The sequence below is a fragment of the Gopherus flavomarginatus genome, chromosome 4 (assembly GCF_025201925.1).
Source record: "Gopherus flavomarginatus isolate rGopFla2 chromosome 4, rGopFla2.mat.asm, whole genome shotgun sequence".
Lineage (NCBI taxonomy): Eukaryota > Metazoa > Chordata > Testudines > Testudinidae > Gopherus > Gopherus flavomarginatus.
Window position 1 is genome coordinate 115446795 of NC_066620.1, and position 23511 is coordinate 115470305.

General features: G+C 38.5%; 1 protein-coding gene across 1 annotated transcript in view; it reads left to right on the plus strand.

The window, feature by feature from the left end:
* Nucleotides 1-23511, plus strand: part of MOXD1 (monooxygenase DBH like 1) — a 101544-nt gene that overhangs the window by 42763 nt on the left and 35270 nt on the right. Inside the window, exons 5-6 of the mRNA XM_050949644.1 lie at nucleotides 16059-16238; nucleotides 20373-20475. Of these exons, the coding sequence (XP_050805601.1) occupies nucleotides 16059-16238; nucleotides 20373-20475 (283 nt within the window). The remainder of the gene's footprint in view (nucleotides 1-16058; nucleotides 16239-20372; nucleotides 20476-23511) is intronic.

Below are 23511 nucleotides of genomic sequence, written 5' to 3' on the forward strand. Positions count from 1 at the left end.
GCTTGTTTCTTATCCATCCTCTCTTATCCCTCTCACTGGAAGAGATTTTTCTAGGTTACTGGCTGCCCTTCATTAAACTCAGGTGGTAATAATTAGCTTGAGAGTAACCTCTTTCAGTTCATAGGAAAAAGTGCTTTAATCATTTTAAGAATAATATACCTACCTTCAACCACCCTTCCAGAGCTGCCAGGTCTGACTTTGTCACAATATATAAAATGGCACCAGATCACTTTCACTATTAATGCTTCACATATCTATTAATTTGTTTTGTCTTATTTTTCAATCTATCTGGTTACCTTATTTCTTCATTTTTTCTGAGCTTGCACTATACAGATGTTTGCCATACAGATGTCATAAAAATGACAGTTTCAAATTTGTTAGAAACACTTCACAGAAACTATATTTTTGGAGCTTGTTTTAGTCCTTTTATCTCTTTCTGTTTATGATTCTTCAGTAACATTTGTTTTTACTGTTTTTAGCTTAGGCCTCAGTGCTTTCTTTCTCCCTAAGACTTATTTTAATTGGATTACTTACTAACTTAACTGCATCAGCCAAAATTATATTATTTATTACTTTAGCCCTGTGCTTCTTAGGTATAAAAGTTGACCTCAGATCTCCCAAATGCAGCACTATGTTTTCCACTGCAATTAAAAACTTAAATACAGTATTACCTGCTTTATTCACATGTTCTCCCACCACACCTGGCATACCTCTATTTCCCTTCACATACTTGAGTGGTGTGTACACACTTCTGAGAATTTATAACGTCTATTGATGAAAGAATGTATGTTTTAGAAGCCAGGAACTCCATAATCACTTTGCTTGAAGGTTTTTCAGCACTAAGTGTAACATGACCATACTAGTTTCAACACCCAATCCATTTTTCCTTCTTATTCTCTTAACCTCTTTAAAGTATCTTTTTTAAAAAAAATAAATAAATTGTGGAATGAATCTTGCAATCCCTAGTAATAATCATCTCTACATGAATAGCAGTAATAGGCAGAAAAAAGTTGTTTGAGACTGAATATTGGTATTAAAGATATGTTCCATGGTTTTCAGTGTTGTAGTCATGTTGGTACCTGGATATTAGAGAGACAAGGTAGGTGAAGTAATATCTTTTACTGGACCAACTTCAGTTGGTAAAAGAGACAAGCTTTCAAGCTTACAAAGTTGGTCCAATAAAAGATATTACCTCTCCCACCTTGTCTCTCTAGTATTAAGGATAGTCAAAGCAGGTTGTATAAAATAAGAACAAAAACTTACCCAGAATTTGGTACCTTCACCCAGAACTTTGAACCAGCCTTGTTGAAGATACAAATAAATCAGACATTGTGTTTCTTTGCCGCCCCCCTCCCTCCCGCCCACCATTATATTTAATTTTCATGCTGCTTGGAGGTTCTGGGACCAGAAGCAGAGTAGCCAAAATACTAGAAGAAAGGCTTCACTATTTCTATGACCAAATGGAACCAGAAAGTACTGAAAATCCTATCAAAGAGCCTGTCTTTATGAGTTTTGCAGCACAATTTTGCAGACTCTGCAGAGGTTCAGAGAGTATCTATGATGTTTGGATACGTACTCAAACCATCCCTTTCATGTATCTCCATTCATTGTGCAGTGTCACTTGTGAGAATGAAGCAAATATATTGACCAGTGATGGAATGGAAGAATATACAATATGAGTTTATAGGGATGGACACATAAGACACAGTCAAAAATACATCTGGTTGGTCAAATATCAAGTACCATATATATTGATAAATATATACTTGATGTGTATAATATAAATATCTGAGTGTCTCGTGTACAATAAAACAAATAGCATTTTGACACAAACTTTTTTCATCATTATTAATATGTTGGGTGACAAAGAATAAAGTATTTTTAACTCAAATTTATTAGGGAAGTAAATCACTTTGAGTCCCATTGATTTATGCTACTTCAAAAGAAAAAAGAACAGTTTTTTTTTTTTTAAGTCTGCTTTGAGGAGTTTTGGAATTTTTTGCATAGGCAATTATTTTTGCTTTTAATCGTCAAAAGATGAGTGAGAGAATAATCAAATCAGGCCATATATATCACCAGGAAAAGCCTAGTCATCGAACATTGAAATATGTTGAAATACACTTGTGCATAACGTATTTTTCCACTTGTGCATAACCATTTTTCCAATACTGGTCTTGGAAGAAGGGAGTGCCTTTTAAACTAAGATTTATCTGCATTGGAGCAGACTAGCAGCTGCTGGCTAAACTTCATTTTCAGATTCATAGTAATCTCTTATTAGAAAGCAGAATCCCTCAAAAATCTTGTTGCCAAGGGAGACTCAGCTTTTGGACATGGAAATGCTTTAGTAATACCAAAGACTGAAAAATACAAAGGGACTCCAGTTTAAGAGACTGATTGATTAAAAGTCAGAGAGGCGGCTTGTAGCCTTTGGTACCTAAATGGGGGCACTGATTTTTATGTTCAATGATACCAGACAATAACTTCTTGTTGTTCACAGGCCTGAACTTTTACGTTTTGCTTAATGTCATAACTCTGGCAAATTGCATCAGACAGTCTGAAACAAAAAAAGTTCTGTATTTTACATGTACATTGGATGTGCGGAACAATTTCAACCCTATAAAATTAGATTGTCTGCAATGTGTTCATCCTGTGCCACAAAGCTTGCAAGCTATCTGGCCTTTGATCTGGTGGGCTCTCACTTCACTGCAAGCCTGAACAGGCACATTAGATTATGCAATATCAAAAATCACTCCACTGAACTGGCAGGAGCGTGACAAGTTGGGTCACAGAAACCCCTTTGGGACTGCCACCCACCTGATGTGCTGGAACTACATCTGAGCCCATTTTCCCTGCTAGCTTGGGTCTCCAGTACCTTGCCTTGTTTGAGCCAGACACGCTTGCCTGCTGCAAACACAAATCCGAGTCTGAACCACATCTCCCACAAGCTGCAGGCTTAACTGAAAATAGCTTAAGAAGTGCTCCTGTCCCCAGCACTCAGATACCCAGGTCCCAATGGGGTCCAAACCCCAAATAAATCCATTTTACCCTCATAAATTGTTCACCCTCTCTAACACTGATAGAGAGATGCACAGCTGTTCTCCCCCACCTCCAGGTTTTAATACTTGCTCTAGGTTAATTAATAAGTAAAAAGTGATTTTATTAAATACAAAAAGTAGGATTTAAGTGGTTCCAAGTAATAACAGACAGAAAAAAGTAAATTATCAAGCAAAATAAAACAAAAACATGCAAATCTAAGCCTAAAACATTAGGAAGCTAAATGCAGGTAAATCTCACCCTCAGAGATGTTCCAATAAGCTTCTTTGACAGACTAGCCTCCTTCTTGTCTGGGTCCAGCAATCACTCACACTCTTGTAGTTACTGTCCTTTGTTCCAGTTTCTTTCAGGCATCTCTTTGGGGTGGAGAGGCTATCTCTTGAGCTAGTTGAAGACAAAATGGAGGGGTTTTCCCAGGGTCATGTATAGTCTCTCTCTTGTGGATGGAAACCCCTTCTCTTCCCATGTGTAGAATCCAGCTACAAAATGGAGTTTTGGAGTCACACGGGCAAGTCACATGTCCATGACTCAGTTTTCTACAGGACGTTCCCAGGAAAGCTCAGATGTGGATTGTCATCTATCAAGGTCCATTGTTGGTTTAAGTGTTTCTTGATCGGGCACTTACTGAGAATAGTCATTTCTCAAGAAGCTGACTGAATGCTTCACTGAGGCTACTTAAAATCAAACAAGTACATAGCCAATAGTCATAACTTTGAATACAAAAATGATATATGCATACAAATAGGATGAATATGTTCAGTAGATCATAACCTTTGCAGAGATGTTACATGGCATATCTAGCATAAAACATATTCTAGTTATGTCATATTTACACTCATAATGCTTTATAGAAATATGTTTATGGTGTGTAACATCACAAGGAGATTCAAACTTTTCAGAAAAGAAACCCTTAAATGTACATCTTGCACATTTTAAGCACTGTCCCTTCATGATGTAGTGTGTTTGTGTGCGTCACACTTGTGAGCATCCATAGCTGCATCAGAGTTGGTTGTGTGGCCAAACTCCACACTTCTCAGTGGAGTGTAATCCTCCCCTGCAGTTTTTTCTGTATCCCTTTCTAATAAGAAAGGGTGCAGCTCCTTCTATGTAGCCCCATATTATGCTGATATCCTGTTGGAGATATACCTATCTCCTAGAACTGGAAGGGAGCTTCAAGTCCAGTCCCCTGCCTTCACTAGCAGGACCAAGTACTGATTTTTGCTTTAGATCCCTAAGTGGCCCTAGCAAGGAACTCATAACCCTGGGTTTAGCGGCTAATTCTCAAACCACTGAGCTATCCATTCCATTATGGCTAGCTGCACAACATGAACATCTGTATTCACATGCTCCTATCACCTTGGTCTTCTTTTCTAACTAATGATCACCCAAACTCTATACTGGTGCACTCACAATGTCATCATGCAGTAGGCAGTTACATAGTCTATACAGGCCTTCCGGTTTACATGGATAACAACTTATTAAGAGAATGACCAGTATCGTAACTTAAACTTTTTCTTAAAATCCAGCATAGTGCAGGGACACAAGTGTGGGCCAGATTTTGATAACCTTGCATTGGGTAACTCCTTGCTTCATAAGTAGTCCCTTTGACTTCAGTGGAATAAAGTACTATTCAGCATCAGTGGAAACATAAGGGTCAGCTTCAGATAATACTACTCTTTCAAAGTAATTAGTGCTATTTGAATATTGTTATTATCACTCATATCTTTTCCAGCACCCAAAAAAGTGGTAGGTACCTCGTAAAACAAAGAGAAAGACACAGCCCATGCCTAAATATCTCAAAATCTAAAATTAGTCATAGAATCATATGAATGATAATAAGAATATTCAAATAGCACTAATTACTTTGAAAGAGTAGTATTATCTGAAGCTGACCCTTATGTTTCCACTGATGCTGAATAGTACTTTATTTCACTGAAGTCAATGGGACTACTTATGGAGCAAGGAGCTACCCAATGCAAGGGTATCAGAAACTGGCCCAATATTAGAGAACGTGAATTTCATGGAATTAATTAACATTAATTAACATTAGCATGCTTTACCACACTAGTGAGCCACATACAGTTTGCATTCTTTCTCTTTTCTATATGTTATCTCTTTAAGCCTTTGACTGGCAGAGACCATGCATAAAATTTTCAAAAGTGTTTGAGTGACTGAGGATAGAGTCTAAGGGTATGTCTACACTATCCACCAGATCAGCGGGCAGCGATCGATCCAGAGGAGGTCGATTTATCGCGTCTAATCTAGATGCGATAAATCGATCCCTGAGCACTCTCCTGTCAACTCCTGTACTTCACCGCTGCAAGAGGCGCAGGCGAAGTCAATGGGGGAGCAACAGCAGTCGACTCACCATGGTGAAGACACCATATGTCGATCTAAGTATGTTGACTTCAGCTACTTTATTCACATAGCTGAAGTTGCATAACTTAGATCGATCCCCACAGTGTAGACCAGGCCTAAGTGCTTTTGAAAATTGTATCCCATGTCTTTATTTTTTATTTGCAACAGTATCTAGTAAATGTTTGGTGGTACAGAAAGAGTAGAGATGGGTGAAACTTTTTCAGTGCATAATTTACTTACCAAAAAATGCAGTTTCAGGACAACTTTGATTTTGGAAATAGTTTTGGCTTAGAGAACAGAAAAAATACCATGTGCCTAAATAGATTGATCACAGAGAACTATTAGCAGTCATTCCAGAAAGTTTTTTTTTTAAAAGCTTCCCCCCACAAGAAAGTCAAATATTGTTTAGTAGCAAACAAATAAAAGGAAATTGTAGTTTATTCATGGGTCTTTCATGATCAAAAAAGGGAGTAAATGAATTGATATTGATATGATATACATGCATTTTTTTCATGGCAAATTATTTACTCATTTCCAGCAAAGCGTCCCTTACCAGCTATGAGTACAGTACTGTTTTTTTTGGATCTGAAACATAAGAAGTTAAATATTACTTTATTGCTTCATTATTTTCACAGAATAGTAATGGTGTTCCTGATTACTTCAGATTAATTTTGTGTGGTGTGTCTGAGCTGCACTGAGAGCTGAGATTCTGTGGTCATACTGTGTGTGTATCACAGCTACCATGCCAATATGCCTCATGCTTGAGAGAGAAATGACAGAATTGCAGTGTAAGATAACTGAATAAAACATGTATTTTCTTGACCCAAACATTTTATCAGTTTACTCCTCAGGGTTGCATTTTCTACTTGGTTACAGCAATCTGTTATCTTAACAGGCTGAGGACATACCTGAGGGGGAAACAAGTCTTTGTGAATGCTCATTATGATGTATGTTTCTTTTGGATTGAGATGACTTTTAAGTTCTGGAACTCTTTCTAGATAGTAAATTCAAACTGGTTAGTTGGAAATAAAAGCAGGAATTTAGGGGTGGACTGGTTGACGGCTGTAATTGTTGTCCACTTATGCTCATTTTGAAATTTTTGCTGTTACTATTTTGTTTTTCTTCTTACCCTATTAAAGTCATTTAGTTTATGGTTGCATGGCTGCTTACTGGGTATATGGAGGTGTCATGGTATAATTCCCCAATCTGAACCTTAGAGTCCAAAAGTTGAGGTACCAGCATGAATTTCTCTAAGCTTAATTATCAGCTTAGTACTTGTAGCACTGCCACCAACCAGGAGTTCCAGTGCCTGGTACACCCTGGTCCCCCCAAAACCTTGCCCGGGGACCCCCACGACCCAGACCCTCTGGATCTTAACACAAGGAAAGTAAACCCTTTCCCTCACCGTTGCCTCTCCCAGGCTTCCCCTCCCTGGGTTACCCTAGAAGATTACTGTGATTCAAACTCCTTGAATCACAACACAGAGAAATCAGGTTTGTTTCCCCCTCCCTTCTCTCCCCCCTCCCAGGCGTTCCCTCCCTGGGCTATCCTGGAGAGATAGATTCAAGCTCCGTGAATCTAAAGAAAGTTATTTCCTTCCCCCCTACCTTCTTTCTCCCTGTCTCCCACCACTTTCCTGGTAAGTACAGACTCAATTCCCTTGAGCCTCAACAAGGGGAAAAATCAAACAGGTCTTAAAAAGCAAAACTTTTAATAAAAAGAAAGAAAAAAAGTAAAAGTTGTCTCTGTAATTTAGATGGTAAAAGTTACAGGGTCTTTCAGCTTATAGACACTAGAGAGAAGCCTCCCCCCAGCAAAATATAATTTAAAATACTTCCAGCAAAATACACATTTGCAAATACAGAAAACAATCAAAAGACTATAACTGCCTTTCTACTTAATACTCACTATTCTGAATATATATGAGACTGTAGCAGGGAGATTGGCAAGAAACCTGGTTGCACGTCTAGTCCCTTTCAGGACCCAGAGAGAACAACACAAAACCCAAAAAACACAAACAAATTCTTCCCTCCACTGAGATTTTAAAGTATCTTGTTTCCCGATTGGTCCTCTGGTCAGGTGTTTTTGGTTCCGTTTGTTAACCCTTTACGGGTAAAAGAGACATTAACTCTTAACTGTTTATGACAGGAGGCATAACAGTTATCATTAGGATTTTGTACTTTAATTATGATGATTTGGGGGGGATTGCATGAATTTAGAATCATTACATTTAATTATGATAACCTTTGAGGAAATGGGGAGAAAACAGCATGAATTTAGAAATGCAAGAAACATTTAGATGCAACTGCATATTTATTCCAGTGAAAATCCTACAGTTTCAAGCTACAGTACAGTAATCAAGTCTTAATGAGGTATAATAGTGAAATTTAAATAAGAGTCTCTTATTACATTAAGCAGCGTGGTCAATCAGCAAACAAATGTCCCTTTTTTTAACCATAAACAGGAAATGTCAATGCTCTGAATAACATTTTCCATTCAGATGGTAAGGACATTGTTCCCCACACTGATGACAGAATTTGTGTTCAGTAACCTTGCTAGATGATTTAAATTACCTTCAGAAGCAGTTAAACCCAGACTCCAACAACACAGTTTATAAAATAAATAAACAAAACAACACTGTTATTTCAATTCAAGATTATGTTCTTCATTTGAAACTGTCACAGAATACACTTCGCATTCACTAAGAAGGAATCATCCAAGTTTAAATGTCTGGAGTTGTGTGGAGCTTCCGTGGTTGGTATGGAAAGTTTCCCATCCTTCAAGGGAAATTTACCTAATCTAATAATTTGGCTCTTTCTCCTGCAGCCTGGGCCGTTTCCTATTTAAGCGATCTTTGAATTAATTTATTGTAAGAAGCAATTTGTTTCAGTAACAACAAAACATAATTGATGTTTTCCTCACATCCAGGGTATGGCTAATGTAAGAAAATATTTTAGAGGGAACTTTGTTTTAATCTGAAAAAATATCAAGATACATAGCGGTGCTCAGTGTCATATATAAATAGGTCTGAATGGAACTACAACAGTGACTTTGTTATGCTTAGCACAGTAAACTCCAAAAATCACACACTTTTTAAAGATGCATATATATTTGGTACAGCATAAATTCTGGAACTTTTTCTGGAGGGCAGAGTTCAAAACTGATTAGTGAGAAATAAGGATTGAATTTAATGTGGACTGCATGACAGTGTCACCAAAACATATGCACATGCTTAACTTTACACACAGTGATTAATCCATTGAACTACTCACAGTGTGTAAAATTAAGCATGTGTTGTAAGTTTATGCACAATTCAGACCTATGTAAAAATTCAGTATTTGAAGCATGTTTTTCAGCATACCACATGGGAGATGGACAGATGCCCTGGCTATTCTATGAGTTTAATTTCACAGCTTCTGACAAATGCTCTCCACAGGGTGGCAGTGTTTGCAGGGCTACAAGGGGAACAGGAGTATGGTCCCCAAACTCCTTGGATTCCTATGAAAATAGGTTTCAGGGGTGAAATCCTGGCCCCATTGAAATCAATGGCAAAACTCCCAGTGACTTCAGTAGAGTCAGGATTCCATCCCAGCTCTGTGGGTCCAGCTACATAGGGCTTCTGCTCAGTTGACCTGCCCTGGCTTGCGTGGTGCTTTACATATGTGTATAAGAAGTGGAGCTGAGCACTTGAAAATGAGGACGGGGGTGTTGTGCAGAAAAAATTATACCAAAATGACAAAATAAATTTAATCAAATTTTCAGCAGAAAATGTTGACTTTTTGTCAAAACCCTCCTAAAACATTTCAGTTTACAGACGAATATTTTAAGTTTTTAATTTTCTAAAGAAAAAATCTAGAACTTTTAAGTGAAGCAGATACTTTCCATCAAAATTATTGTTTAGTTAAAGCCCAATTTTTGCTTGAAAAAAGTTTCAACAAAAATATCTTCAGTCAACTCTAATGAGAAAACATGGACCTTACCTTGAGGAGCTTATCATCTAAATTGGACAGGCAGTTCAACAGATAATGAAAAAAAATATTGTTGATATATGGGAAGGTAAATGTAAACAAGAAGGTAATACTACATGTCAAAAGCAAGAGGAGAGCAAAACATCTGTATGTCTGTCGTTGAAACTGTCTGGTGAAAATTAGCCAGAGCTCATTTTCAAAAGGCATTAATAGGTTAGGTGAACCTAATTAGATAAAATAACTATCCTAACCCATCCTGAAAACCAACAGTCAGTACACAAAATCTCATGTCACTTTTTCTAATCAGTTTTTTCAGACCATAGAATAGTATTCTGGACCGCTGAGCTGAGCACTACGGGCAGCTGATGGTACCACATTCAAATGAATGTACCTATCCATTGCATAGCTTTTGAGTAAGGCCATAGCCTTGCTAAGTGGCATTTACCATGGAGAGTACATCCTCCTATAGTGACTTGCTAACAGTGGAGCACTCACAGGAGGTTCTGGGTACTACGTGGTTTAATGAGATGTGGGTGACTTAAATAGCTATGTACTCCATGGAGTAATGGGTCTCTTGTCAGTCTTGATGCTGTGGAGGGACAGTTACTCCAGGGAAGGACCTGGATTCATTTTTCTGCATTGAAGCACTGCTGTACACACTTGCACTATGATGCCTGGTTCATAAGACACAGTACACACCTACTCTGTGCAAGTGTGGCAGATTGCTGGTTGAGAAGCCCTTCATCAACTCCTGCCACTCCAGCCCCAATTAAGGAGAATAGATTGGGGCTGGGTGAATAGCCCTGTGCCTACCAGGTAACTGGCCACACCTGCCAGTTTTATTAGCCAGAGCTATAAAGATTGGGAGGAAGCCAGAGAAAGAGGGAAAGGTAAAGAGAAAGGTTAGGTATAGAAGGAGGTGGGTGTTACCTAGTTTGTTGCTGTCCAAGCCTTTTGTAAACAAAGTAGTTGTGAAGCCTCTATATAGTTGTGAACTGGTGGTGGGAAACTTTTAGAGACTAGAGAGCATGGGTGTTGCACCAGACTGAAGTGTCCCTGACTCACTGAGGGGGGAGGTACAGGGGTTGATTACCCAGGGGTGCAGTGTGCACCTTGTTACAGCAAGAAAAGCCCCTTTTTGCAGCCTGAGTTGTGAAGGTCACTTGCTTCACTGCAGGGAGCGTGGAGGTGCTTTTGTATCTGGCTAATGAATGTGGTATCCCATGCAAGCCTGGTGCTTTAGCAACCCTGCTACTACATTTTAGGAATTTCTCATCTGTAAACAGATACAGATTTGGGCCAGAAGTGACTACAGAAATATGCAATAATCACAACTGCATTTTATTTGAAGGATTTAAAACATAAAAATTAAATGGAAACCAGCTTTTGAATCTGAACAAATGAATAGACTAGCTTTAGTTTTTGTTGATGTTGTTTTCATTTTAGTGGAGCAAAAACCACTGGAACAAAAACAAAAACTGATTGGCATTTCTTTACATAACAAAGAAATCCAAAAATTGTTTTGCTAAATTTGGTTGACCAGATTTGCTAGTGAGAGATTTCTGAGGTGGAGGATGGGATACAGTTTGCTGGCTTGGATCATTTGGAGAAACAGCCATTAATAACAAGCTACAGCTGTAACTTCAAGGAAGCAAAGCAAACAAAAAGAGACAGAAAATAGTTATAAACAAGAGTAAACTTTCTGATGAGATTTCTTCCTAGCAGGAGGCCTGACATCTTGGCACATTAGATTAATTTGAAATTTCATCCTGTTTAATGTTAATCCCATCAGTACCTTGAAGCTGGTTTGCAACAGAGTTGAATGCAAAACCTGTTAATAATGCTATGTTAAAAAAATCAGAATATATAAAGAAAAACAGTATGGTTGTGTTTGTGTAAGAGGTGAATGAATAATATGCAAACAAACAAGAATTTACCTGAATAATTATTGGGCACTGATGAGTGGAAAATCAAAGGCCAGATTCTGGTCTCAGTTATTCCTTTGTAAACATAGTCACTCCATTGACTTGAAGTTACTGTGGATTTACACAGGTCTGATTAAGGGCAGAATCTGGCCCAAAATTCTAGTTTGATAATACTCTTAAAGTTCTTTGGCGTTAGACTTGTGGCCATTGCTAAGAGAATACATTATGATGAAAGATGGTATAAAGGAGTGTAATGGCTCCCAAGTTAAAGAAGTTTGCTACTACAGGAGGTTTCTAAGGAGTTTGAAGTGAATTATTAAATCCTGTAACAAAGATGGACTTTTACAAAGTTCAGATGTGTGGCTGTGTGAACACTTAAAAAAAAAAACACCTTAATTTACCCAATCAAGGCAGGTCATGCACGTCAAACATCATAATCCAACTATTTAGAGTAAAAAAAAAAAGCAATGTTCTTGCTTTGCCCTGGGCATTCACTTGAAAAACTGTAATCTTCAAGCCTTGATCATCCCACAAAGAAGCTCCCAAGGAAGAGAAAAGCCTCCCCCCCATATAAAACAAAATTTGCTACAAACAGTTATTAGGAAGTTTTAGTGAAATGTTGAAAATGTAAGATTCAGAAAAGATACTTTGTGGCATGTAAAGAGATCACCACTAAAACATCTTTTTGAAGCTTAATAAATGTAAATAGATTGATATGTGCTATATATTTTTCTGAAGATGTATTGATTTACAGTGCAGAAATCCATTCCAGAGCCTTAAACTCTCCATGGTTTATTGTGGAAAAAAATCAAAACAATTGAAAAACCACTGCAATATCAAATAATATTTGTAATGGATGGTAAAAACAAGCAGGAGCGGCGCCAGGGTTTTTGGCGCCCTAGGCGGGGGTCCTTCTGCGCTCCTGGTCGTTGGTGGCAATTCTGCGGCTGGGGGGTCCTTCTGCGGCTCCTGGTCTTCGGGGCACTTTGGCGGCGGGTCCCGGAGCGAGTGAAGGACCCTCCGCAGAATTGCCGCCGAAGACCCGGAGCGCAGAAGGATCCCCTGCTGCCTAATTGCCGCTGAGGGTGGCAAAATGCTGCCCCCCCAAATCCTAGTGCCCTAGGCGACCGCCTAGGTCATCTAAATGGAAGCGCGGGCCCTGAAAACAAGCACTTAATTATGCATATATACTTACTATTGTACAAAGTTAACGATTTTTTTGAAAATCTCCTTTCTTGTGCGTGTGTGTGGGGGAGGGTTACATATCCCTCCAGTGAAAAGAATTCCTTCCATTTCATCTCATTCCCAAACTTTCATGCTACAGAGGGAGTAGTGTAGAAAGGAAGTGAGCAAGAACTAGTGGCAGCAATAAGGAAGTGGCAGTTGATTTTTTTTAGTTCTTGTGAAAAGTAGGAGCAATTAAGGACTTTTAAAATACTTTTTACACTCCTAAGGGTTTTAGGCGTTTTGATTTGGAGTAGATGTGGGGCTCTCATTCCCCAGTCCATTGGTAGCCTGGTAGGGTATGTGAAGCAGAAAATTCCTATGCCTTGGGGGAGAGAACTGACTGACATGCTCTGATAGTACAATATTTCCTGTGGGTTTATTCATGACACAGTTTACAGATCAACTCTGACAGCTGCTTCTCACTTGCATTTCAGCAACCACTAAAATATCACAGATAAACAACTAAAAAATTAGGCAAAGGGGGGATGGTAACATTGTTGGTAACTATAAATGAATTCCCCCTCCATCTTGTCTTTCTCTTTCAATAGTGACTAATGGATGGCCAAATCTTGCTAGAAGAATTGGGTAAAAATCAGCAAGGAAACGTGAAATCAGCAAATAGCCAAGTCAAGAGTTGTGCCTAAAATGGTACAAATAAATGCCCAGAGTCTCATTTATGCTACAGTCCCTTCACGTGGCTCTGGCAGTACATATGTACCAGGAAGTGGGAAATAAATGCAATTTTAAGGCTCAATTACACTGTGAGAGCAGTGTAAAGAGACTTTTGTATAAATGACAATCAGATCTAAAATGAATTAGTGACACTGGTCTGCAAAGATTGTTTAGTCAACACAGAATATGCCTGACTTTTCATAAGTTTTCCCAGGACTTTACTCTCCTGCCCAAATTTACTATGACAAATTAAAATCCTTTTTTCCTAAATTATACCAAAGTTTGGCTTCCTCCTTTCTCCTATTCACCATAATGAATTAGTAACCTTCGACACTCATGAGCATAACACTTCTGCTGGAATAGTTGGTTTGTTTCTGTGACTGGTGTTTTGTAAAGGTAGAACTGAACCTAAGCAGCTTAGTTTCAGGTTCTTTGGCTTTTGGATTAAAAGGCATAAAACCAAATTTTAATTTTACACTTTAAAAAGTACAAATAATTGGGAAATCAAAATTTATAAATTAATTGGCCCAAAGTTTCAAGTTTGGGTGCCTAAAATGAGGCAGTATAGTCCATTTTTAGTCATTAAATAAATATGGCCCCAATTTCAAAGGTGCTGAGCACCAAAGTTTACACTGATGTTCATGGGAGCTGCAGGTACTCACAAGGCCTTTCTAATTTAGGTGCCTAATTATGGCTTCAGCTGCCTAACTTTATGTACCTGCTTTAGCAAATCACTTAAGGTGCTTAATCTTTAAACGTGTGGGACTATTTACATGCTTAAATGCTTTGCTGGATTTGGGACCCAAATTTGAAAATTTTGGTCATCAGTGTTTGTGTCCTATGTCTCCATCATTGACTTTAAAAAAATAAGGATCAGCATGAGGTGGATGTCATTTATTTATCTAAATTGTAGTAAGAAAAGCATGTAATTATCATTGCACTGACACTTTTAACAATGTACAGTATATTTACAATTTTGTCTGAAGAGTATAAAACCTCTCACAAAATGCACTGCAGAAACACAACTGAAGGATTTGTAAATTATTTGTTTTTAAAAGATTTTAAATAAAGCTCAAAGAAAAGCTGAACCAAAAATATTTATTTGAAATAATGTTATTGTTTAGATAACAAGATGTCAATGACAGGATGTGGATTTCTAACTTTAGTGATGTCCTATTGCTTTGAAGAGAAATAGTTTTTGAAGTAGTGAGTGTAAGCACAGCTGGTGCTGGGGTCCTGCAGTGGCAGGCGGACGTATCACATGTTTGGACAAGTACCCTTATTTCCATGGCATATACAGAGAAAACATTTCCCATAACCTTTTCACTGAATCCATTCATAATTTACAAAGAGATTCTGAATGCTGGGGGCATCTACTCCTATGTAACTTCTAAGCCACGGTGGTGTGGGTGGTTTTTGGTTTTTGCACTTCTTGACAGATATGCAGGTACTCTGCATGGAGCTGGGTCGGGGAAACATCAGGTTGAGGTGGAATTCTCATAATGGAATCATCATTAGTCCTGGAAAGATAATGGTGGAAATCTCATCACTGTGGGAAAACTGCTTGCATTACTGTAGCTGCTTTTCCAGTAAATACATTTTGTATTTGTACAGTGGTTTGGGGAAGTGGCAAAGTGAAGGAAAATGGGGAAAATAATGCAGAAGATGCTTCCACATCAGGAAGACTTTAAGATTTGCCATCAGGAATAAACTCTGATACTCTGATAAGATTTGCCATCAGGAGTAAACTCTGATTTCTGGAGACCGGTAATGTACTCCCAATATTTTAACAAGAGGCTCTGACAAAAAGTGTTCTCACCAGTTATGAGCCAGCTGTAACAGGGAAGGTGAAATTGCCAGGTGCAATTGCAGGACTTCGGAATGAGTTCACTTGTTATCCCATTTTTTTTTTAAAGTATTCTCGTAACATTAAAAGGAGACAATACTACTAGGCAAACAAACATATTAAGTACTACATGCCAGAAATGATTATATTTTTGCCCCTGAAATATATATGCAGTATATTGATAGCATAGCACAGTGTTTCTCTTGTGTAATTTGAAAAAGGCTTGGATGGAGAGGGGTGCAGACCTTGAAAGGGTAGTGACAGGGAGGTTCTCTCCCTTTGAGTATTTTTGGATAGCCTGACTTTTAGTGGAATCTGATCTATTCAAAAAGCAAAAAACATTGCTCTTCAGAAACATTCATGTTTGCCCCAAGGATGTCATCTCTGACAGGGATGATTTAATAGCACCCAGATAGAGGAAGAGCTCCATTAGACAGCAGTAAAATCACTCCAGCCTTCTCTTAAGTTCAGTCGCAGAATTTTAACCAGGGGCTCCCAGGCACTCCTGAGAACCCTCCAGCATATCACTACAGCAAACATACTACAGCATCTATTCTGTGATGGATGACTTCTTGTAAAACATTCTGGGTAACATAGTTTGTCAAATTAATTCTGTTTCATTACAAATGCCATGGTAACCGGAAAGTGTCTGTTTACACACTGAAAGAGGTTGGGTTTATTTCATGGTAATCGGCTTTCAGACTCTCACTCTAGTAGTATGTAAATTATGGAAGATTCTGTATCAAAACTGACCAATCATGTGTCCAGTGTCCCATGGATACTGTTGAGCAATCATGTTCTTTATCCTACCAGAATTGCCTCTTGGAGTTGCACAGCACTGAAGTAGCTCTTCAAACACTATAACCAGGTTATATTTTATGACAAAGCCTTCTCCATTAAAATAAGAACTCTCCATATTTTTGGATGCAGTCTGCATATCTATATTAGTTATTTCTGTGACTTAAAATGATTCATTCACGATGTCATCTTTTGTGTGTGTGTTAACAGGTCGAACCATTGATACAGAAGGGCCATGGGAATCTGGTGCACCATATCCTGCTTTATCAGTGTAGCAGCAGTTTGAATGACAGCGTGTTGGACTACGGCCATGAATGCTACCACCCCAACATGCCAGATTCTTTTCTCACATGTGAGACAGTCATTTTTGCGTGGGCCATTGGAGGAGAGGTAGGATGAATGGTTACCTGGGATGATTTATCAATAAAGCTTTAAAGGAATGTGCATCACAGTGAAGGTTTTTCCATACTGCCAATTAGTAAATTGGATTTAATGCTACAGAATTTTGGTCACTAGGACTTTTACCATATTTGAAAACTGTGAGATTGTGTTCTACCATTACACACCTGCACAGTGGTGTAATAGGGAGTGAGAACTTGTGCTCTCCCCTTACATGCAGTGCAACCTTGGCACTCAAGGATGTGCAGGGGCTTTGCCTTAAATGCCACCTCCAGGAAGCAACTGGTAGAGAGTGGGGATTAAGTGAAGTCATGGTTCTCTGTTGGGAGCAGCTGTTGGAAGAGTGGGAATGGGGAGCAGGCGGAAACACGGCTCTGTCATTGTCATTAAGTGATTGTTGTAAACAACACCCCCCCACAACAAAACATGAGCCCCTGGGTTCTTATTTTGATAGCCAAGATGTAAATACAGTTTTTCAGGAAGAAGTTACATATTATTTTAGCTGGTCACTTAGGCCTAAAACTACAAAGGTACTTAAGATCCTCCCCACCTAGAGTGCTGGCTTTTGTGGAGTCCATTCTTACTCACCTATCTCTCCTGATGCATTGGATAGGGAGCATAGGCACCTAACTCAGGCTTTGTGGATTGCAGTGCATTCCAGTGATTTTTTAGGTACTCAAAAAGTTAGGTGTTGCAATGCACAGTGTCAGAAGGCCAAAGTCCCTGTGTGGATTCAAGCCTTAAGCTCTTTTCTTTAAAGCATATATAGCCACAATAGCTAAGTGTCTCACCATACAATGTTAAATTTTATGGACTTTTTCTGTATAAAACTTGATAGGGATATTAAGCACCAAGTTAAAAGTAGTGAAAATTATGTAGAAAGTGCCAACACTTGTGGAAAAAATGACTTGGGAATGTCGGCTGTGCCATATCAGACTGCCCCATCTAATCTGGAATCCTGCCTCCAGCAATGGACACCACCTGGTGTTTCAGAAGAAGATGGAAAAAACCAAACAGACTATAGTTAGTGATGAAAACTAGGTAAGGACAGGAGGTTTCTCTCCAAATAAAGACAGAGATTGATTTCACACTGGCACAGATCCTTGTGTGCATTGCTGTTACTTTGCACCAGATGACAGGTGTAATTTGGCAGTAATTCTGGTATAGCCAGACCAGGGAGTATCACCCCCATGGAGAGGGTGATCCTGCACTACTGTAGAGCCAAGAGAGGGACTTATATGCCACACACCTTTCCTGCTGCAAGCTGTCATAACCTTAGTCCCAGATTTGGACCTTAGCGTCCAAAATATGGGGGTTAGCATGAAAACCTCCAAGCTTAGTTACCAGCTTGGACCTGGTACCTGCTGCCACCACCCAAAAAATTAGAGTGTTTTAGGGCACTCTGGTCCCCCTGAAAAACCTTCCCTGGGACCCCAAGACCCAAATCCCTTGAGTCTCACAACAAAGGGAAATAATCCTTTTTCCCTTTCCCCCTCCAGGTGCTCCTGGAGAGATACACAGACACAAGCTCTGTGAAACTACACAGAGTGACTCCCCCTCTCTGTTCCCAATCCTGGAAACAAAAAGTACTTTCCTATTCCCCCAGAGGGAATGCAAAATCAGGCTAGCAAATCCAACACACAGATCTCCCCTGATTTCTTCCTCCCACCAATTCCCTGGTGAGTACAGACTCAATTTCCCTGAAGTAAAGAAAAACTCCAACAGGTCTTAAAAGAAAGCTTTATATAAAAAGAAAGAAAAATACATACAAATGGTCTCTCTGTATTAAGATGATACAATACAGGGTCAATTGCTTAAAAGAATATTGAATAAACAGCCTTATTCAAAAAGAATACAAATCAAAGCACTCCAGCACTTATATTCATGCAAATACCAAAGAAAAGAAACCATATAACTTACTATCTGATCTCTTTGTCCTTACACTTAGAAACAGAAGACTAGAAAGTAGAACTACTTCTCCAAAGCTCAGAGAAAGCAGGCAGACAGACAAAAGACTCAGACACAAACTTCCCTCCACCCAGAGTTGAAAAAATTCGGTTTTCTGATTGGTCCTCTGGTCAGGTGCTTCAGGTGAAAGAGACATTAACCCTTAGCTATCTGTTTATGACACAAGCATACTGGTTATGTTTAGTCTTGAGAAAAAAGAAGGAAGGGACACTGTACCATTCTTCAGATATGTTAAGGGCTGTTCTAAAGAGGACAGTGATCAGGTGTTCTCCATGTCCACTGAAGGTAGGACAAGAAGTAATTGTCTTAATCTGCAGCAAGGGAGATTTAGGTTAGATATTACGAAAAACTTTCTTACTATAAGGTTAGTTAAGTACTGGCATAGGCTTCCAAAGGAGGTTATGGATTCCCCATCATTGGAGGTCTTTGGACAAACACCTGTCAGAAATAGTCTAGGTTTATCTGGTTCTGCCTCAGAGCAGAGGGCTGGACTTGGTGACCTATAATACCTGTGGAAATTGGCTGTGACTTTTGAGCTTGGAAAAGAGATGACTAAGGCGGGATATGACAGAGGTCTATAAAATCTTGACTGGTGTGGAGAAAGTGACTGAGGAAATGTAATTTACTCGTTTATCTAACCCAAGAATGAAGGGTCACCCAATGAAATGAATAGGCAGCAGGTTTAAAACAAACATAAGGAAGTACTTCTTCACACAATGCACAACCTGTGGAACTGCTTGCCAGGGGATGTTGTGAAGGCCAAAACTATAACAGGATTCAGAAAAGAACTAGATAAGTTAATGGAGGATACGTTCACCAATGGCTATTAGCCAGGATGTGTATAGATGCAAAACCATACTCTGAGTGTCCCTAGCCTCTGTTGGCCAGAAGCTGGGAGTGAATGACAGGGGATGGATTACTTGAGGATTGCCTGCTCTGTTCATTCCCTCTGGAGCACCTGGAATTGGCCGCTGTTGGAAGATAGGATACTTGGCTAGATGGACCATTAGTCTGACCCAGTATGGTCGTTCATTTGTTCTTATGACTATGAGAAAGAGGACACAATCCTGATGGCATGCCAATCCTAGGCTATGTTTTCAGCCCCTTGCAAATGTTAAAGTTAGGGCAGTCCTAATGGTACTGTCACACTGCAGCTGGAACTTCCAAGCACAGCCTAGCATCGGAATCAGGGCAGTTCAATGGACAACCTTAGGCCACTTTTGCACATCGCTCCTGACATGTACTTTGTGCATTTTGGCCATAACTCTACACTCTAGCCTCATATTTGTAACTTTCCTCTACCTTGGTTCAAGTGAAGTAAGAAGCCCATATAAATAAAATCTGGTTTAACAAAGTTTATCCCAATCTTTGCAAGGATAATCCTGTTGTTAATGCACTGGAGTAGGAAAGGGAAGATCTGGGTTCTATTCTGGCTTTGTCACCGAACCCCTTAGTGCCTCAATTTCTTCATATGCAACATAAGGATGATAATATAGAAATGTTGTGAGGTTTAATTCAGTTATGTAAACCACTAGAGTGCTGGGATCCTAGAATACAAAGTGCAAAAATACTATTTGTATATGGGAAACAGTGTAACTTGGTTTCTGACAGGTCTGAAGTTTGATAAATGACCTCTTCTAGTAGATATAGGATCACTTTTGAGGCTCAAATAATTTTACTGAGAATGTATCAGTTTGTCTAAGAACAGTCTAAACTCATGTAACCAGCATATTATCTGGAAATTGTTGCTTTTAAAAATTAGGAACATTTTTACTTTAGATTCAAATATTCATAAAAAAAAATATTTTCCAACTAACCCGCTTGATGATGCAATACTGACACTTATTAAATTTAATTTCCTTTTGCAGCTCAGTCAACAAATGTAGGATGAATATCCTGTTAGCGAGCAGCAGAGTTGAATATTTTATATAGTTTTAGTGGTTTGGTTTATGCATTCTTTATTATTTAATGGGATATATCATTCCATGATGCCATGTCCAGTAAGTTTTAAAAAGAATTGTTTGTCCATAGTTCACATAATTCTTATTTACATTGTTATATCACTGTTTTAAAATCAGTAGGTATATTGATCAAAACGAAACTGACGTGCTCAGGACAGGAACCCTATTAACCAGATGTGCATGTTTCAAATTACAGGCCTTTACATATCCTCCTCATGTTGGTTTATCCATTGGCACACCAACAGACCCTCAGTATGTGCTTATGGAAGTCCATTATGACAATCCATCATATCTAGAAGGTATGTTCATTCATCCTAACCATAATATTCAGGATTTCAGAATGTATTGCATGCTGATGTATCTCATCCTTTCACCAGAACAGGTGAACCAAATTAACTGCAAAATAGAAGTCCATTTTCCTCTGATATTGTCCCTATTCAATATCAGATCCAATCCTTCATTCCTTGCACACCAGAAGACTCGATGGAAATTAATGGAAGTTTTGGATGCACAAAGAATTCTGGATCAGGCCCATCATGAGCAATGAATAACTGTTTTATCACTAAATACTTCATATTGTGTCTGTTTGTATCCTGTTCCTTACACTGATAAGTTTTAGCCTTGCTGAAAGATGACTAGCATTAATTAGCTTGCATCAAGTGACCTTGAAGCATACATAATATAAAAACAAACAAAATTTCAGTAAAAAGAATGAGGAGTACTTGTGACACCTTAGAGACTAATAAATGTATTTGGGCATAAGCTTAATATGGCTACCACTCTGAAAAAAATTCAGTAGAGGAATCAGGGAACAAGATTAAACAAAGAATAAGTAAGCTACCACAATTGAGGGCAGTTTCTGAAAAATGATTACTCAGGATGCTAGACAAATCATAGATTAAAGAATTCATATCTTGAAAGATTTACTCTCCTTTTGTAATTTTTTTTATTTTTATCAACAAGTTGAAGAAAATTACTTAAGTTAAATAGAAGCAAAGGGAATTTTTGCTGTGAAACCGGAGACATCCCAGAATAATCTAAGGCATTTCAAAGCTAACTTCTTAAAAAAGAGTAGTAATTCATTTTGGATCTTAAACAAATATGTGCTGAGTTACCTGAGAATTTATTGTTATCTGGCAAAATGCTAACTGGGTAAAATGTACCACAGGCCCTTTTAATTCTTACTTAAGATGAATCTATCATCATTAGTAAACTCATGTCCACATTAAATCCTCTGCTCATAGCTTAAGAGACCTTATCTCTCTCCTATTTTTGTATTAATACAATCAAGTCCACCTAAAATACATTTATTTAATTGAGCACTTTCTCCATTCTGCAAACTCTGTAAGTTTCTCAGATATTGTCAAAACCATTTTGCATTGAATACAAGAGTCCCCATTAATATCACTGACATTTAATGATTTTCCATGAAATATCAGCTGAAAATCAGAGGTTTCAGGCTCCAAGGAGAGCACTTAATTATCCTCACAGAACCATTGTTTTGTTTTAATTAACCACATTGTATAATTTTATGATTTTATTCTAAATGACTTGTTAACAAAAAAAAAATAATAATAATAATGAAAGACATGGGAAGACTGGAATGATGATTTAACTTTGGAAGCCATGGGAAGGATTTTGCCTCCTGCTGTGGCCCCCATATGTTGCCATAAACAGCCATCAAGTGACATGGGGAAATGTGCCCAGTGGGGGCACAGTATGGATCCTCACATATAGCAATCAGTTAGACCCTGAGCATGTGATCGAGAACCAACCAGCTAAGCCCCTGAGAGAGAGAATGCTCAGACTCCCCTCAGAGCGTTGGGCCCCCTATCCAGGGTCCCATTTCCAGCCATAGCCATTTCTGATGCTTCAGAAGAAAACCAAAAAACCCACCCAAACCCAGAATACATTGGTGCTCTAAAGAGATCATATCCTACAAGAAGCTCAGAAAAAAAAAGTCAATTTAGAGTCCCAAGTAGTACAAGTATTAAAAATCAATATGTTGCTGGTTCCCTTGTTACCTCTGAAGAGGTTGTAAGTCATGCACTGTACTGTAGATCAACAATAATAACTGGTCATGTATAGCATAAAAATGGAGAAATCAGGACATATCTTACATTCAGTTTGCCAACTCAAACATGTAAAAATAATTACAAATAATTACACAGTTTAGATCTTGCATACTTTGGTGAATGGGCACTTTTTAGAAAAACTATTGGTAGATAGGGAAAGATCTGTCTTAACATATCCAGCTAATACTATTGTATTGACGTAATATATGGTTGCAGGCATCATGTTTGTTATGTTTCTTAGAAGTACAAGTCACTGGACAGTTTCTTTCCTTCTTTGACATTCTTGTTAATTTACTTGCATTTTTTATTTTCTAAGGCAAATATTTTAAAAGAGGAGAGAAATCAAAGAAGGAAGTGACAGAAATTATCATTAAAAAGTTAACACATAAGGAAGGTCATATTCTTTTATATTCTATCCTGTCTAATAAGAATACCTAATACAAAGAGAAATAATCAGAGGCACTAAATTGACTTTTGACTGTAATGAATTGTGACAAGGTAAATAAATACATAAACGTGACTATATATTTTGATGAATGAAATGGACTTGGACAAATGTCAATTTGACTCTTCGAAATTGTCAGTCTTTATACATAAGGCTTAGCTTCCTTCAGTGACTTCATAGTAATGTAGACATGTTCCAGGCTAGAAAAACGACATGTCCCTAGCATTTCCACAGGAAGCTCAACACACATAGTACATTCACTACTACAAAACAATGGTAATAATGATTGGAGATATACCAATCTCCTAGAACTGGAAGGGACCTTGAAAGCTCATTGAGTCCAGCCCCCTGCCTTCACTAGCAGGACCAACTACTGATTTTGGCCCAGATCATCCTCTCCAGGATTGAACTCACAATGCTGGGTTTAGCAGGCTAATGCTCAAACCACTGAGCTATCCCTCCCCAGGTTTGCACAGAGTGTAGTGAAAATCTAGAGATGTCCCTGATTGTAGCACCAAAAAATCCTTATCTAGTTCTCCCTTCCCTGTCTGAGATTAATACAGTGGATAATCACGTTCATCATTAAAGGCTCCCTGAGGTGACAGGGATCAGAGAAGTTGCAAAAGAGGCTTGCTTGGTCTCCAGTGACATGCTGCAATCTAAAAGGCTTCTTTACAGTCAACAGACAGGAAATATACCACTGGTGTTATGAAGGGATAAAGAAACTTACAACTGGATGAAAATAGATGTCTATTACCTAAAAAACCCGAAATGCATTGAGCTGCTTTTCAAATATTTTCTTTTAAAATCACATG